Source organism: Mirounga leonina, unplaced genomic scaffold (genome assembly GCF_011800145.1).
Source record: "Mirounga leonina isolate KUSES-001 unplaced genomic scaffold, KU_Mleo_1.0 Mir_127, whole genome shotgun sequence".
Lineage (NCBI taxonomy): Eukaryota > Metazoa > Chordata > Mammalia > Carnivora > Phocidae > Mirounga > Mirounga leonina.
In genome coordinates this window covers 69,042,883-69,061,157 of record NW_023270316.1, presented here as the reverse complement: position 1 = coordinate 69,061,157, position 18,275 = coordinate 69,042,883, and the positions used below count along the sequence as shown (strand labels likewise).

The 18,275-nt window shown below is 37.7% G+C and overlaps 1 protein-coding gene across 12 annotated transcripts in view; it reads left to right on the top strand.

The window, feature by feature from the left end:
* The window catches only part of FRY (FRY microtubule binding protein), a 347,615-nt gene extending 330,087 nt beyond the window's left edge, over positions 1-17,528 (top strand). For all 12 annotated transcript variants that reach the window (XM_035003581.1, XM_035003580.1, XM_035003582.1 and 9 more), the window contains 3 exons: positions 4,186-4,296; positions 15,261-15,463; positions 16,062-17,528. In XM_035003581.1, coding sequence (XP_034859472.1) covers positions 4,186-4,296; positions 15,261-15,463; positions 16,062-16,320 — 573 coding nt within the window. In that variant the 3' untranslated portion in view covers positions 16,321-17,528. The remainder of the gene's footprint in view (positions 1-4,185; positions 4,297-15,260; positions 15,464-16,061) is intronic.
* Positions 17,529-18,275: the final 747 nt, after the last annotated feature.

Sequence of the window (18,275 nt, the reverse complement as noted above, 5' to 3'; positions counted from 1 at the left end):
TACCTACTTAGGAGGTAGGTATACCTACTTAGGAGATGAGATACATCTATGTATTCTTAGGCTAGGTTGTCTAAATTTTGTCCCACTTAATTTAAACCAGTGGCTTTTAGAGATTAACTATGATGAAAACAATAGCTATTACAGTACGCTGTGGCTCATCTTCTGTCATGATAAACATTTCTCAAATTTTTGCCTGACTGGCTATGTCCTAAGCATAGAACTCATTTAGAGAAGAATACAGAGAAACAAGAATGGCTATGCTACTGTTAACAAACAAAGATTATTCTGGGCTTTTAAGCTACCCTGTCTATGATCAGTTTTTAACATCTTGGTTTCTTGATATTTTCTTCTTGTTTTGAGAAAACATACCTCTAAATCCAATTTATAAATCAAGTTATATTAGGAGCGCAGGAACAGGGCTTGAAGAAAATCCTTCTGACCAAATGAAACAGTGCCATTCCCATAACATTTTCAAAAGAATCTGAAGTCACCAAAACATAAATACGTTCATAAAGACTTATGAAGGGATTATTCTTAAAACCTGGATACAGGAAAACATTAGCACAAGAGGGATAAAAGGTTTTAACATTTGCCATAAAATTGCCCCCTAGAAAGGTATTTTTCACTATCTTTTGGGGAGCTCTAAATGCAAATGAGGCCCCAGCCTGTGGCCTAGGAAAGGATTCTAAGATAATAAATAGCAAGGCGGCTTGCACCAACCTACCTAAAAGGGAGCGTTTAAGAAGGATATTGAGAACTGGTGTGCGTCAACTTGGCCATCCCCCAAGAAATACAGTTTTGTTCCTTGAGCGCTGAGTGGGAGGAATTCATGGACATTAAATTCCTCAGCACCAAGCTGGAGTCAAAAAGTCTCATTTGCCTTTGTTGAACAGAGGACATTCTGCTTTAACTGATTTGATGACCTTCTTGGATTACAACCTTGTTTTGGAAAACAGTAGAAAGATAGCAGTTTTTTCAGTACTTAAGGTTTGGTCATTAAAATGTCTAGGCATAAAGTCTTCCTGAAAATAGTAAATACCTCAGGCTGTGTAATCTGCATCACAGGCTTCAATGTATTCATCTTTCAACGCTTTGAAAGATATTCATGGCCAAGGTCCAAAAAACTACTCAATAAACATAATACAGTAGTCATCAGTGTGCCCAACTCATAGGATATTAGTAACAGGTGAGGAAAGAAGAGACCCTCGGAGGTTAGGAGAAGGTGTTGGGGGGGGTTGGTAGTGGTGGGGCTTTATGTTTGAAGATACTAATAAGTAATTTGATAGTTTTATTTTGTGTGTGTAGTGTACCACATATAAAGTATAATACATTAAACTGATAATAACCCAGAGATTTATTTTAGAAAGAACTTTAAAATAAGTGATTTTCCTATTAAGGATTAGAAACTAAGTTAGATAGGTCTTTAAATATTTTGAAAATCCAGAACCAGATATATTGATCCATAATTAGGAATGGCCAAATTGATTTTTTTTTAATATTCTGTCAGACTCTGATCATCTTTCCAACACACCCACACTTTCCTTAAAGCCAAGTCTATGGTTAGGATATGATGACACCAAAAAATGGAAGCCATAATTGAACATGGCTCAGTTACAAATTTATATTATTCTAAACTATCCACCAGTTCTAGATTACTTTTAGAAATTGAGAACAAAATTATTACAAATGAAATACAAGAAAATTACTTGTCAAATCTCACACTTGTTTGGGAGTATACAGACTAGGTTTACTCCTTTGAAATGACTATATCTCGCAGTCCTATAAAATATTCTTAACAAGGAAGGCAATCTGACTAAATGAAAAGCCACTTAGATTGTTAATTATATTATATGTTAATTGGATTGTCATAGTTTAGCAGATAGGAAGTCAAACGGATTAAAGACTCTGCCTTAACTAACGGGTAGCAAAAGTATAATTTGTTGGGGCTCCAGTTCTTTCAGATTAATCAGTTGGTCTCCTCACCGTTTTACTCCATTCACATATTATTCACAGTTAAACACTAAAACCTTCAAGCAATAAAAGTTTTGACTTCTGGTCTCCAAGACTGACAAAACCTAAACCAACCAATCAGAGAGTCTAAACGATTACCAGTTATTTTTCAGTGATATGTTTCCCATTCAAGCTTCTTTTTAACTGGACCGCTGTGCATGTTGAATGGGTACAAGATGTGCAACCATTGATCGAGTTTGGGCAAGCAGTGCTAATACTGCTGACGGTTCTGCTCTTGGAAGAGGGCCGTGCTTTCCGTTGCATGCATTACACTGACCCTGTACTTTCTTTCCTTTCCTTTGTTTCCTGTGCTTGCTGTGTAGCAAATGGAATCTCTTGCAGTAAGTTAACTTTCTTTCATACTCTATGTCCATTTTAGGCATGGACCCATAACAAACCTTATTTTTACGGTTACTCTTCTAGCTCTTAGCATGTTTTCCCCTTTGCGTTTCATTTTATTTTATTTGGTAGACTGAGACGTGCAGTGAATTAGTAGCATTCTGGGCTGCTTTCGTCCCAAAGTAGAAATTTAAGTTGCTATGAACTCTCATACTATCAGTGGGATATCTTGAGTAATAACCAGCACTGTAACAAAGGTCGGAGTTTTCATAGCTAGGTTTCACCTTAAATTTGTGAAGGTAACATTATGTTTTTAAAAATACTTTTTTATTTATCTGCAAGTCTCTGGCAGTTATCTTTTACATCAGATTTTAAAAGATTTCCATAAAGAAAGGTTTAAATGATCAAAAAACAAAATGCTTGACTAAAACAACCAAAGATCCAGTTTGGGTTAACTAATGAGTGTAGCTACTTCTTTAAACTTGTGTTTGGTATCAGCATTGAGAGATCAAATCAGTCTAAATCTAGAATTGTTATTTTCCCCCCAGGAGCCAGGGAAAGGACAAGACAAAAGAAAACTTCATTGAGCATAGCCTTAGCACGGACTTTTGTAACTTTTAACAATTAGGATCAAAATTCTATTAGCACCATTAATTGGATAGTCTTCCTAAAGCCTAAATTTAAATTCTTGTCATTTCTCTCCCTAAACTGATTTGGGGGAGCAATTTTAAGAGACCTCAGAAGCTCTCAATTCTGAGCTGAGTTCTTTATAGTCCATTAGCAAAAGAAAGGCCCTATTTATCCTTACTTAACCACATTTGAAACTGAACAGTGACATGTTTCGTTGACGCCACATATTTAACCCACTTTCCCTGGTGACTGCTGAGCCATGAAATTCTATCTCATGAAGGCTGCTCTTTTCTTCCACAGAATTGCCATCCACCACCTAGGAGCTAACTCATTCTTAGAGTAAAACGGGCAAAGTGTAGAGCCCATTACAAGCAGATACAGCTCAAAGAGTAGTATGATCGTTGGTGTTGGAATTACTCAAGATTTATTTTTCCCTCATAGTAGACCTAAGCCATATAATGAAAACATTTTAAATTCCAGAGGTAGCTATAGGGCTCAAGGGCCATTTTGTAGGATTCCTTTTTAATGTTCTTTCCACACAAAGTTTTGAATGTTCCCTTAATTTCTCTTTTCTCCTAGCACTTGTAGCCCCTTTTTAACTCTGTAATTCAACAAATATTTACTAAGCACTGAGTAGAAGCATTGTCACTAAAACTGATACAACACCTTAGAGGATCATATGACTGACTGTTGTGTTTACACAGACTTTGAGATGAGTGTCTGCACTCTAAAAGGCAGCCAAAATTGTCACATGGAGTAACCCCCCCAGTTGCTGAACTTACAAATTTAACACCTAGAATGACTTAAATGTTTTGCCTTTCAAATATACTTTTCGTAATTGTTTTTGCTTTTTAAAACAATTTTAGCTTATAAAAATTAAGACAACTGCAATTAAGATGACCACAGCTATAATTTGTAGGGATTTAATTGGCAAACATAATGAAAATCCGGTGATTCACTGAGTCCCTTTATGGCAACTCCTTCTAATTAGTCATCTTCCAGGAGCTATTCTATCTTGTATTGTGAATTTCTCACTGATATTTATTGGCTGGATTTTGTTGTTCTGTTTCATCTGGAATAATAACAGCTAGTTCTGTTTCCTTGATGTAAAAAGAAAAAAAAAAAGTTTTTTTCCACCGAGATTTCCCTTGTTATACAAGAATGATCCTTAATAACTGTTTCTTCCCATGCACACTCTCTCTTTAGCAATTGGAACTGTGCCAGAGGTTATATAAGCTGCACTTCCAGCTGCTGCTGCTTTTTCAGTCCTACTGTAAGCTCATCGGCCAGGTGCACGAAGTCAGCTCCACGCCAGAGGTGAGCCGCACGCCTCCCGATGCCAAGTCCTACCATGAAAATCATTCTTTTCCTTTTGGCCTCTCCCCCCAGCCCTTTTATAACTGTCCAAGTGATTTTATTCCCACATAACTGATTTGCTCAAACACAAAACTTAAATATGTGTTGTCTTTCCTTCTGCTCTCGTTTGGCAGTGCCAGGACTAGGGCAAAGCAAGTGACTAGCCGAGGCACAAAATTTAAGGACAACCCTGAGTGAGTGCCTCACCTGCTGCTATGCCGAGAGGCCTCACTTGGCCCACTCTGATCCTCACCCTGGTTCTGGACATCCTTCTTTGAAAAAGTTCCTGTGTTATGGTTTTTCTTCTTTATATTTACTTTTTCATACTTGCCCTAACATTCAGATAAGAAGTAAATATCTACATGACGTTTGATTCTCTTCAGTTGCCCTGTCCTGCTTAGCATTAGGATGCTTTAATATTTTTAAAAGTAACAAACATACTACTTCCAAGAGAGCCAAAATTTTCCTAGAAGTGAAGAAATATTACTGCAACAAAGTAAGTGAAATAATGGTGATGTACACTGGATATTACGGAAGCGCAAAGGTCAAGCATCTAATTCAGCTGGAGGTGAGGAGGTTGAAATAGGAAAGCTTTCTGGAGGAAATCACACCTGAGCTGATTCTTAAAGAAGGAGATGGAGTTAGATGAAGTGAGGGCTAAGGAGAAATGTTCCATTAAGCAGCTGCAGCATGAGCATAAAGTGGTAAAAAAGAGAAGGGCACTACAGGGGCGCCTGGGTGGCTCAGTTGGTCAAGTGTCTGTCTTCAACTCAGGCCATGATCCCAGGGTCCTGGGATCGAGCCCTGTGTCCGGCTCCCTGCTCAGTGAGGAGTCTGCTTCTCCCACTCTCAAATAAATAAATAAAAATCTTCTTAAAAAAGGAAGCAAAAGGAACTTATTTTTTTAAAACATTTTATTTATTTTAGAGAGAAAGCATGAGCAGGGGTAGAGGGAGGGGGAGAGAAGCCGACTCCCTCCTGAGCACGGGGTTTCATCCCAGGACCTGGAGATCATGACCTGAACTGAAACCAAGAGTCGAACACTTAACTAAATGAGCCACCCAGGCGCCCCAAGTACAAGCAATTTAGTATTGCTAGAATATGAAATGCAGACCAAAAAGGAAGAATCAGGCACAAGAGATAGGTAAGGGTTAGATGACGGAAGATACTGTGCTTGGGAATGTTTTAGTTAAATTTTTATGGCAGGGATGTGAAGGGTGGATTTGATGACACATAGGCTGGAGACAGGAGACTAGTCACTAGGTTGTTGAAATAGCTCAGACAAGGATGAGGGTTTTGACCAGGACAGAAGGGCTAGGTATGGAGAGAGGACAGAAAATGAAAGAAAGACTTAGCACAAAAGGCCAATGAAACTGATTAGGGGTCAGGATGAGGAATGAAGGAGAAGAAAAAGTCGAGGGCAATGCTGAGGTTCCATCTTCGATGAACCAGGTGACCCGTGGTAACACAGCTGACACAGGGATAAAGGAGGACTGAGGCCACTATACATCCACGCGTGTTGGTCAGGGACTATATCGGCCTACTAGACCATGCCCAGGTTTAATGACGTCTTGCAAGCAGTTCAATGGGAGGATCTGAGGTCAGAGGAGAGATGTGGACTAAAGGTGCAGATGTGCTGGTCGTCCGTGAACAGCCCATCCTACCAAGAGCAGTGGGGTGAGGACGGAGCCCAAGAAACCTCACATCGGAGGAGGGTAGAGGAGGAAACACACATGACAGCCTTGTTACCATATTTATCACTTAGTTTGATAAAAGGAAAATGACTGAATAGTTTTTAAGTATACTTTTAAATGCCAATTTCAAGGGAGCGGTATGAAGATCTCTTCACAAACCAGGCTTCCTCCACAGAATTACAAATTATTAAAGAGAACACAGTTAATGCAAGTTATAGGACATGTTGTCAAGATAAAGTTTGCTGTTCTAGCAAATATTAACAGGAACCTTAGAGTCCATCTCTGCTCAAAAAATAACACACATTAAATGTAACTCATGTCATTTCCCATACTTAAGAGCAATTCAGGTTTCACTTTAGAGTAATAAAATTATGTATTCTTATCATGTATATATATATTATGCATAATTATTTCAATCTAATAAATTTAAAGTGAATTTCTCCTTAATTATTTTAAATCTAGGGAAGTCTTAAATGGCTATACACACATACACATAGTATATAAAACATCCCTAGCTTTGAAATAATTAAGATATTGACTTTCAAACTTAAAAATTATATATATAAAATACTCTAATCTTTTTAATTAAAGTATACTTGACATACAGTATTATGTCAATATTAGTTTTAGGCATACAACTTAGTGATTCGACATTTATATACATTAGGGAATGCTACCCCAACAAATGTAGCTTCCATATGTCCCCAAAATTATTACAATATTATTTACTCTATATGCTGTACTTTTCATCCCTGTGACTTTATAACTGGAACTTTGTACCTCTTAATCCCCTTCACATCTTTCACCCATCCCCCAACTCCCCTCCCCTCTGGCAACCACAAGTTGGTTCTCTATATTTGAACCTGTTTGTTTTCTTTTTTAGATTCCACATATAAGTGAAATCATACAGTATTTGTCTTTTTCCATCTGACTCACTTAACTTAGCATAATACCTTCTAGGTCCATCCATGTTGTCACAAAGGCAAGATCTCATTCTTTTTATGGCTGTGCAGTTATCCAGTGTGTGTGTGTGTGTGTGTGTGTGCATGCACATCTTTATCCATTCCATCTATCAATGGACACTTGGGCTGCTTCCATATCTTGGCTATTGTAAATAATCCTGCAATAAACAAAGGGGTGCATTTATCTCTTCAAATTAGGGCTTTTGTTTCCTTTGGGTAAAATACTGAGTAGTGGAATTACTGGATCATAGGGTAGTTCTATTTTTAGTTTTTTGAGGAACTTCCATACTGTTTTTCAGTGGTGAACCAATTTATCATCCCTCCAAACAGTGCACAAGGGCTTCCTTTCTCCACATGCTTCCCAACACTTGGTCTTATATTTTTGATATTAGCCATTCTGACTGCTGTGAGGTGATATAGTTCATTGTGGTTTCAATTTGCATTTTCCCTGATGATTGGTAATGTTGAGTATCTTTTCATTGGACTGTTGGCCATCTGTAGATCTTCTTTGGAAAAAAGTCTATTCAGGTCCTCTGCCCATTTTTTTCATCAGATAGTATGAGTCTTTACATATTTTGGAGATTAACCCTTTATCAGATACATCATTTACAAATATCTTCTCTCATTTAATAGGTTGCTTTTTCATTTTTTTATGGTTTCCTTTGATGTGCAAAAACTTTAGTTTCATGTAGTCCCAATTGTTCATTTCAGCTTTTTTTGCCCTTGCCTGAAGAGACCTATCCAAAAAAATATTGGTAAGACCAATGCCCAAGTGTTTACTGCCTATGTTTTCTTTTAGGAGTTTTATGGTTTCAGGTCTTACGTGTAAATCTTTAATTCATTTTATTTTTGTACATGACATAAGAAAGTGGTCTAATTTTGTGAACACTTTTTAATGAAAAGATTTTTTTTCTTCTCCATCATATGTTTGTGTCTTGTCAATTAATTGTGTACGTATGGGTTTATTTATAGGTCCTCTGTTCTGTTCCAAGCATCTATGTATCTTTTTGTTCCAGTACCATATGTTTTTGATTACTATTACTATTACTATTGTAGTATAGTTTGAACTCTGGGATTGGGACACCTCTAGCTTTGTTGTTCTCTCTCACAATTGCTTTGGCTATTGGGGCTCTTCTGTTGTTCCACACAAATGTTGGGATTATTTGTTCCAGTTCTATGAAAAATGCCTGTGGTATTTTGACAGGAATTGCACTGAAGCTATAGATTGCTTTGGGTAGTATTGACATTTTTAAAATATTATTTCTTCCAATTCATGAGTGTGGTATAACTTTCCATTTGTTTGTGTCCTCTTCAGTTTCTTTCATCAATGTTTTATAGTTACCAGAGTGTAGATCTTTTACCTCCTTACATTTATTCCTAGGTATTCCATTCTTTTCGATGGAATTGTAAATAGGATTGTTTTCTTAATTTCTCCTATCATTATTAGTGTACAGAAATATACGGATTTCTGTATATTCTGTATATTAATTTTGTATCCTGCAACTTTACTGAATTCATTTATCAGTTCTAATAGAAAAAACCACCAAAAAAGGTGGAGTCTTTAGAGTTTTCTATGTATAGTATCATGTCATCTGCAAATAGTGACAGTTTAGTGTCTTCCTTAACAATATGGATGCCTTTTCTTCTTGTCTGACTGCTGTGACTAGGACTTCTAGTTCTATGTTGAATAAAAGTGGCAAGAGTGGCCATCCTTGGCTTGGGTTCCTGATCTTAGAGGAAAAGCTTTGAGCTTTTCCCTGTTGAGTATGATATTAGCTACAGGTATGTCATATGTGACCTCTATTATGTTAATGTATGTTCCCTCTATACCCACTTTGTTGAGTTTTTTAATGAATGGATGCTGAATTTTGTCAAATGCTTTTTTTTAATCTATTGAGATTAATCATAATTTTTATCTTTCATCTTGTTACTATGGCTTATCACATTGATTTGTAGATCTTGAACCATCCGTGCATCCCTGAAATAAATCCCTTGGTCATGGTAAATGATCCTTTTAATATATTATTGAACTCTGCTAATGTTTTGTTGACAATTTTTACATTTATATGAATCAGGAATATTGGCCTTTAATCTTTTGTCTGTACTGTGCTTGTCTGATTTTGATATCTGGATAATACTGGCCTTGTACAATGAATTTGGAAGCATTCTTTCTGCTTCAATTTTTGGAATACTTTGAGAAGGATAGGTATTAAATATTTTTTACATGTTTGGTAGAAGTCACCCATGAAGCCATCTGGTCCTGGATTTTTTGTTGGGAGTTTTTGGATTACTTATTCAATTTCATTACTAGTAATAGGTCTATTCAGATTTTCTATTCCTGATTCAGTCTTGAAGACTATTTCTAGGAATTTATCCATTTCTTCTACGTTGTCCAATTTGTTGGTGTATAACTTTTCATAATAGTCTATTAGAGTCCTTTTTATTTCTGTGCTGTCAGTTGTAACAGCTCTTTCACTTCTGATTTTATTCATTCAAGTCCTCTCTTTTTTTCATGATGAGTCTGGCTAAAGGTTAATCAGTTTTTCTTTTTTTTATTGTGTATTTTTTGTTTGTTTGTTTCAAGTTTTTAAAAATTTTAGTTAACATATAGTGTAATATTGGTTTCAGGAGGAGAATTTAGTGATTCATCACTTACATATAACACTCAGGGCTCTCATCACAAGTGCCTTCAATACCCATCACCCATTTAGCCCATCCCCCCAACCCATCTCCCCTCCATCAACCCTCAGTTTGTTCTCTATACTTAAGAGTCTCTTATAGTTTCCCTCCCTCTTTTTTCTTTCTCCCTTACCCTATGTTCATATGTTTTGTTTCTTAAATCCCATATGAGTGAAATCATAAAGTATTTGTCTTTCTCTGACTGATTTTGCTTAACATAATACACATGAAAAGATGCTCAATATCACTCATCATCAGGGAAATACAAATCAAAACCATGATGAGAGTGGTGCCTGGATGGCTCAGTCACCTAGATACCTAGATATTAGTGTATCTAATATGAGCATCTGACTCTTGGTTTCGGCTCAGATCATGATCTTAGGGTCGTGAGATCAAGCCCAGTGTCAGGCTCCATGCTCAGTGGGGAATTTGCTTGAGATTCTCTCCCTCTGCCCCTCCCCGCCCCACTCATGCTCACTCTCTCCCTCTCTCTAAAATAAATAAATCTTAAAAAAAAAAAAAATACCATGATGAGATACCACCTCACACTAGTCAGAATGGCTAAAATTACCAACACAAGAAACAACAGGTGTTGGCAAAGATGTGGAGAAAGGGGAACATTCATATTGTTGGTGGGAATGCAAACTGGTATAGCCACTCTGGAAAACAGTATGAAGGTTCCTTAAAAAGTTAAAGCTAGAACTATCCTATGACCCAGCAATTATACTACTAGGTATTTACCAAAAGGATATAAAAATACTAATTCAAAGGGTCACATGAACCCTGATGTTTATAGCAGCATTATCAACAATAGCCAAGGGCGCCTGGGTGGCTCAGATGGTTAAGCGTCTGCCTTTGGCTCAGGTCATGATCTCAGGGTCCTGGGATCGAGTCCCGCATCGGGCTCCCTGCTCCTTGGGAGCCTGCTTCTCCCTCTGCCTTTCTCTCTCCCTCTGTCTCTCATGAATAAAAAAAAAAAAAAAAATCTTTAAAAAAAAAAAAAAAAAACAGCCAAATTATGAGAGCCCAAGTGTCCATCAGCTGATGAATGGATAAAAAAGATGTGGTATATATATATATATATAAAATATATATATAATGGAATAGTACTCAGCCATAAAAAAAAAAGAATGAAATCTTGCCATTTGCAACAACATGGCTGGAGCTAGAGGGTATTATGCTAAGTTTTTATCTTTTCTAATAAGTCACTCTTAGCTTCATTGAGGTTTCTATTTTTTTATATTCCATTTCATTTATTTCTACTCTAATCTTATTATTATTTCCTTCTTTCTACTAACTGTGCTTTGTTCTTCTTTTTCTAGTTCCTTTAGATGTAAGGTTAGATTGAGATTTTTCTTGTTTCTTGAGGTAGGCCTGTTATCAGAAACTTTCTCTTAGAAATGCTATTGCTAAGTCCCGTAGATTTTGAACCATGTGTTTCCATATTCATTTGTTTCAAGGTATTTTTTTTATTTTCTCTTTATTTCTTCCTTGATCCATTGGTTTAATAGCATATTCTTTGTCTCTTGTTAGTCTTCGTTTCAAAGTCTATTTTGTCTGGTATAAGTATTTCCATCCCAGCTTTTTTTTTTTTTTTTTCCATTTCCATTTGCATGGAATATCTTTTCTGTTCCTTCACCTTCAGTCTGTATGTGTCTTTAGATCTGAAGCAAGTCTCCTGTAGGCAGCATATAGATGGGTCTTGTTTTTCTTTTTATCCATTCATTTATCCTATGTGTTTTGATTGGAGCATTTAGTCCATTTACATTCAAAGTAATTAATAATAGGTATGTCCTTATAGCAGTTTGTTGTTTTCTGGTTATTTTTGTAGTTCTTCTCTTTCTTTCCTTTTTTTTTTTTTTTTGATGACTTTTCAGTGTTATGCTTGGCTTTCCATTTTTTGTGTATCTAATATGTTTTTGGCTTGTGGTTACTATAAGATTCATATATAACATTCTATGTATATGTATATAACAGTATGTTTTAAGTTGGTCACTTAAGTTCAAACACATTCTAAAAGCAGTACATTTTTAATTCTACCCCATTTTATGTATATGACATCATATTTTAGATCTATTTTGTGTATCACCTAATTGTGGTAGATATAATTGACTTTACTGTTTTTTCCTTTAGTCATCTTTCTAGCATTCTAGGTGATTGATCTACTACTACCTTTGGTATATGTTTACCAGTGAAATTTTTTCCTTTCATAATATCTTCTAGTTATGGACTCTTCCTTGCTTAAAGAAGTCTCTTTAACATTTCTTGTAAGACTGGTTTAGTGGTGATAAACTCTAACTTTTGTTTTTCTGGGAAACTCTCTCTCCTTCAATTCTGAATGATAAGCTTCCTAAGTAGGGTATTCTTGGTTGTAGACTTTCTTCCTTTCATCAGCACTTTGCAGGCCAAAAGGGAGTGGCATGATATATTCAATGTTTCTTCTAAGAACTCAGCTTATAGCCTTATGAGGTTTCCCTACTGTGTAACTAATTGCTTTCCTATTGCTGCTTTTAAGATTCTCTCTTTAATTTTTGACATTTTAAGTATTATGTGACCTCCCTTGGGTTCATCTTGTTAGAGGCTCTCTGTATTTCCCAGATGTCTCATTCTCCAGGTTAGGGAAGTTGTCTGCTATTCTGTCTTTAAGTAAATTATCTGCCCCTTTCTCTCTCTCTTCTACTTCTGACCCCTATAAATGTTAGTAAAACTGATGTTGTCTAAAGGTCCCTTATCCTCGTTTTTTAAAATTCAGTTTTCTTTTTGCTGTTCAGCTTGGGTGCTGTCCATTACTCAGTCTTCCAGATCACTGACCCCCCATTCTTCTGCATCTCTACTTTTAATTCCCTCTATTGTATTTGTCATTTCAGTTTTTGTATTCTCCAACTCTGACTGGTTCTTATTTATATTTTTTCTTCGTTGAAATCCTCACAAGTTCATCTACTCAAGTCTAGTGAATATCTTTTTTTTTTTTAAAGATTTTATTTGTTTATTAGAGAGTGAGCAAGAGAGAAACAGCATGAGAGAGGAGAGGGTCAGAGGGAGAAGCAGGCTCCCCGCTAAGCCAGGAGCCCGATGTGGGACTCGATCCCAGGACCCCAGGATCACGACCTGAGCTGAAGGCAGTCGCTTAACCAACTGAGCCACCCAGGTGCCCAAGTCTAGTGAATATCTTTAGGACCATTACTTTGAACTCTTATCTGTTTTGTTTAGTACTTTTCTGAGGTTTTATCTTTTTTCATTTGGAACATATTCCCCTCTTCCCTCTACCTCTGTTTCAGTATAGTATGTCTTGAAAGTAGTGGCCTTATGTAAAAGGTGTCCCTGTGGAGCCCTGCAGTGCATTTCCCTGGTCACCAGAACCAGGCACTCCAGGGGTGTGCCTTCTGTGACTGGGCCATGACTGCTTCAGGCATGTCGGTGAGCAGGGTTGACCCCAGCTAGGCTGGCTGAGTCACCTGGCTGCAGCTGCTGCAGGCTGCCTGCCCCCTGTAGCAGGAGGAATACCTGCCAGAGCAGGGCAAGCAGTGCTAGCAAAGTAGATGGAGATTGTCAGAACTGGCTTCCACCAGCATCAGGCCAGCCAGACTTAAGGAGAGGAAGAAAAATGTTGCCTACCAACACTTCTATTCCCAGAGAAAGCTCCTACAGATCCCTGTCTATCTGACACATGCCCTAAAATTAGTCTGTGAATCTTCATATATAACCCAGGTGCTCTTCATACTACTGACTCTGTAATGAGTCTTGGAGTGACTGATGTAATATGCTGGCCCTTTAAAAGCAGAGTCTCAGTTTACTATAGTCCTCCCACTCTTCTGGAGCCTCACTGATTTTTTTTTTTTTTTTTTTTTAGATTTTATTTATTTTTTAGAGAGCGAGCGAGAGGGAAACAGCATGAGAGGGGAGAGGGTCAGAGGGAGAAGCAGGCTCCCCGCTGAGCCGGGAGCCCGATGTGGGACTCGATCCCAGGACCCTGGGATCATGACCTGAGCCAAAGGCAGACGCTTAACCATCTGAGCCACCCAGGCGCCCAACCTCACTGATCTTCAAAGCCAGATGTTATAGGCGCTCATCTTCCCCATGCTGATCCCCAAGACAGGGGGTGCCTGATGTGGGGCTTGATCCTCTCACTCCTCAGGAAAGACCTCTGCACACCCTCTGTGATATCCCTTCTCCTTATGGGTCGTCACACCCTGGGTTTGGTTCTCTGCCCCTCCTACCCTTATCAATGTGGCTTTTCTTTATATCTTTAGCTGTGGAAGAACTATTCTGCGAGTCCTAAGGTTGTTTTCAGAGGGAGTTGCATTATATGTAGTTGTAGCCTCATTGTGTCCGTGGGAGGAGGTGAGCTCAGGATCCTCCTACTCTACCATCTTCCCAAGCTCCTCCTCTAATACCTTACTTAAAAGGATTACCTCAGTAAATTTTAAACCTAGTATTGGAATAGGTAGTTGTATTTAATAGTAATCTGTGTGAAGACAAATAATTCTGGAGGGATTTGGTTCTAGACATGGTCCAGTGAGCTAGCTGGGAATGAGGAAAGATGAAGATGTTGGGTAAATCAACTTTCCAAAATAAAAGACAGCACCAACTTACCTTACAAAGGAAAACAAATCTTTAAATGCACATCAACTTTTTGAAAATGCTCTTGAGATCAAATCGCAAAACAGTTGACTTCCATTGTATATCTAGGGGGCACTAAAAAGTGACATAGGTTCTCTCTTTATGATTTATCCTTTGGTACCAGTAATTTTGAGATAAAATACCTCTTACCTCTGTAAAATGAATACTATCTTGAGATTTTTCCTTTTCCTTAAATTATATCTTTCATCTTTTCCCATGGCATACAAATGAGAAAAAGTTATTTTTCAAACAAGATCCATGTTCATGATTATGCTTATTAAGCATTTATGTGCCAAAGTGTACTAAGCATTTTATATACATCATCTCATCTTTAAAGTTACCTGTGAGGTAGGTAATGTCTTCAGTCTCACAGAAAAGAAAACTGAAGCACATAAAAGTCTATTTACTGGGCGCCTGGGTGGCTCAGTCGTTAAGCATCTGCCTTCAGCTCAGGTCATGATCCCAGGGTCCTGGGATCGAGTCCCACATCGGGCTCCCTGCTCGGTGGGAAGCCTGCTTCTCCCTCTCCCACTCCCCCTGCTTGTGTTCCTGCTCTCGCTATCTCTCTCTCTGTCAAATAAATAAATAAAATCTTTAAAAAAAAAAAAAAAGTCTATTTACTTGACTATGGTCCCACAATACAGTGCAGAATTGGCATTTGAACCCAGCTCTACCCAAGTCTGTTGTCTTAAGCATTTTAACTCTGGATATACCCTTCTACTTAAATAGAAAACAGTTGTTTAAAGGAAATGTTAACCTTTCATCTAAGGAGAGTATCCCAGTAGTTGATACAGAAATTTATGCAATGTATATGACCCCCTACACATGCCAGGTAGTAGTTTTATTTGTTCAATTTTAGTTTACCAAGATATTAAGCTTATGCTTAACCAGACCAGAGAAATGAAAATTTTCTCTCTTGGGGATGCAAAATCTAGCCTGCAACTAAACATGGTAAAAATTTTTTTAACAGCTGCTAAATATGTCCAGGGAACTGAGTGACTTAAAGAAAAACCTGAAGGAGGCCACTGCGGCCATTGCAGCTGACCCTCTCTATATAGAGGGTGCCTGGTCTGAGCCAACCTTCACATCCACTGAAGCGGCCATCCAGTCCATGCTGGAGTGCCTGAAGAACAATGAACTTGGCAAGGCTTTACGGCAAATCAGGGAATGCAGGTAACTCTACTATTTCTTTTAGAAACGGTGAAAAAAAATGCATGCCTAATAGTTAATCACTACAGAAGGGACATCTAGATATTTTATACACATCCTTCTCAGATCTTTACCATTACCATGCCAGCTATATCAGATTTCAGAACTTACATGTTTAAAATATAGGTGTTACTTCTGGTCTTTTGTCATACCTATAATGTTGAAACAGTTCAAATTATGTTGGGGTATATTTTGAAAACTATTATTTGGATGTATCCTTTTCCCCTTATATTTTCATAGTATAGTCACATTCATTGGAACCAGAATGCATAGCAAATACATGTTTTATGATTATCAAATTGTGTTCTGATATTTAGAAGCTTTAGATATTTTCATCAGAACCAATAACATTCCACCATCAGTTATGGTGATGTTTGTAAAACTCCAAATATACTAAAAGCCACTGCATTGTATGCTTCAGATGGTTGAATTGTATAGTAGTATGTGAGCTATATCTCAAAGCCAGGTTATTTAAAAGTAATATTCTTATACTTCAGCGGCTCATAACCTCTCAACTTTGTAACCAATAGTGCCTCTAATCTATGCTGTTTTTTGACTGCAGAAGTCTGTGGCCCAATGACATCTTTGGAAGCAGTTCTGATGATGAGGTCCAGACACTACTGAATATTTACTTCCGTCATCAAACTCTGGGACAAACGGGTACTTATGCATTGGTGGGGTCTAACCAGAGCCTGACCGAAATCTGCACCAAGCTGATGGAGCTGAACATGGAGATCCGGGACATGATTCGCAGGGCCCAGAGTTACCGGGTCCTCACTACTTTTCTTCCAGACTCCAGTGTTTCTGGCACTAGTCTCTGACAGGAGCCTCCCATCCCCCATGGGTTCCAAGCTGGGGGTGCTGTCATGCTGGGGTGACGTCATTCAGTGTCTTTTCAGCCTTCAGAAGGCTTGGTCAGACTGTTCTCCCTCTTGTTACCTGTAGGACTTTTTCTAAGAAAAACAGGATGACAGAACTTCCAACGTGTAGCAATACCATCAGAACCAAGGTAGCATAGAACATTCTGGAACAGACTCCATCTGTTATGCTGTGTGGCACAAAGGTGTTATTTTACTGAGCAGATGCAACTCACTACTGAAGAAAGTGACTTCCATTGCATACCAAAGCTGACTACACTGAACAATACCTTCCTTTCTAGAAACAATTTTAGATTGGCAAAAGTGCAATGTTTTCTTCACTAAAAAAATATTTTATATTCTAAAACTTGTACATTCTTTTATTTTTCCTTTTTTTTTCTTTTTTCTTTTTTCTTTTTTTTGGTGGGCTGAGGAAGGGGCAGGCAGAATGAAGCTGGCCACTGAAAACTGTAAGACAGTCAAAAGCTGACAGCCTGTTTATGTGAAAAGGGAATTGTAAATGGACAATTTAATATACACTGTAATTTGAATACAATTACTGTATCTAAAAGGAGCTGCTATGAAGTACCTTTCTTATGTTGCTAGGCTACTGTTTCCAAAAGCCCTGAATCTCTGCAGGAGTCTGTGATTAGGACCCTAGCACCAAATATGGTCCAGATAGACCTTTTTGTAAGGGTCTTGGCTGCTTTTTACTAGAAGGTTGCTTATATGAGCATATTTATACTACATAAGGATGAGTGTTAATTTTAACCAACTTTGCCATTTTGTAGAAAAAGTTAAAGAAATTCACATTATAAATTCCAAGTCTTTTCACCTGTCACGCATGCATATTTTAATATCCATCTGGATAGCCACAAGTAGAATCATAAACTATGAGTTATCACTTTGTTACTTAAGAAATGTCATATTTTATTTGTAACATATATGTAAAGGGCCATTCTTAAGTTTTCTCCTTCAAATTAATGCTGTCAAGTGTTAGCTGTGTGCATGTAAGCCGGTTGCACATCAGAAACATATTCAAAGTTGATCTATGTAACTTATTCACTCTGTAAATACATTTAAAGTTTTTGTGATGTAATCTTGGTTGATATTCTATTCAGAACTTCCTTTAGACTAAAAAAAAAGACAAAATACATATTGACCATGGATTTCATTTCTGGTTTAGAGATCTTTGTCTTTGGCACACATTTACAGTTTTGCATGTGGGTTGCCACATGATAACCCCAAGGGGCACCACTCATATACACTCCATAATTGGCACTCACTGGGGCTAACCAGGGACTCTGTGAAGCAGGAACTGTTACCTCTTTGGAAGTGGACACTAAATTAAGACTGTGATCTCAGCTCTCTCTAATCAACCAAAGAGAGAAATCAGAAGAGTGAGCGCTCTACTTGTCAACACCTATCATTAGATTGTCAGCGCTCTACTTGTCAACACCTATCATTAGATTGTCATCCTTAAAATTGTGAAACAGACTCTATAAGAAAAATTAGGAGTTTTAATTCTGTCACCATTGCTCATCTATCTCCACCCCACACGAAAAACAGGGACATGACACACACAACAATCTGTTACTGTCTTCCTACTCGTATTTACCTAGACTAACAAATATAACTTACTTCTCTAACATACAAAAACTAAATCTTAAGTAGTAATTTTCTAGAAATAGCCTGTAACGGGAGTATGAGCCAGGATTTTTTTATGTTACCAAAGGTACAACTATTAACTAATTGTAAGAACTTTCTTGAGAGGGGGGAGGGTTCAAGATGGCAGCATAGGAAGATCCTGAACTCTCCTCCTCCAATGGACACAAAAATCTACAATTACATTCAGAGTGATTCCCATAGAAGGGGACCCAGAAACTGGATGAAGAGAGCCTTTGCAGAAAAGAAAAAGC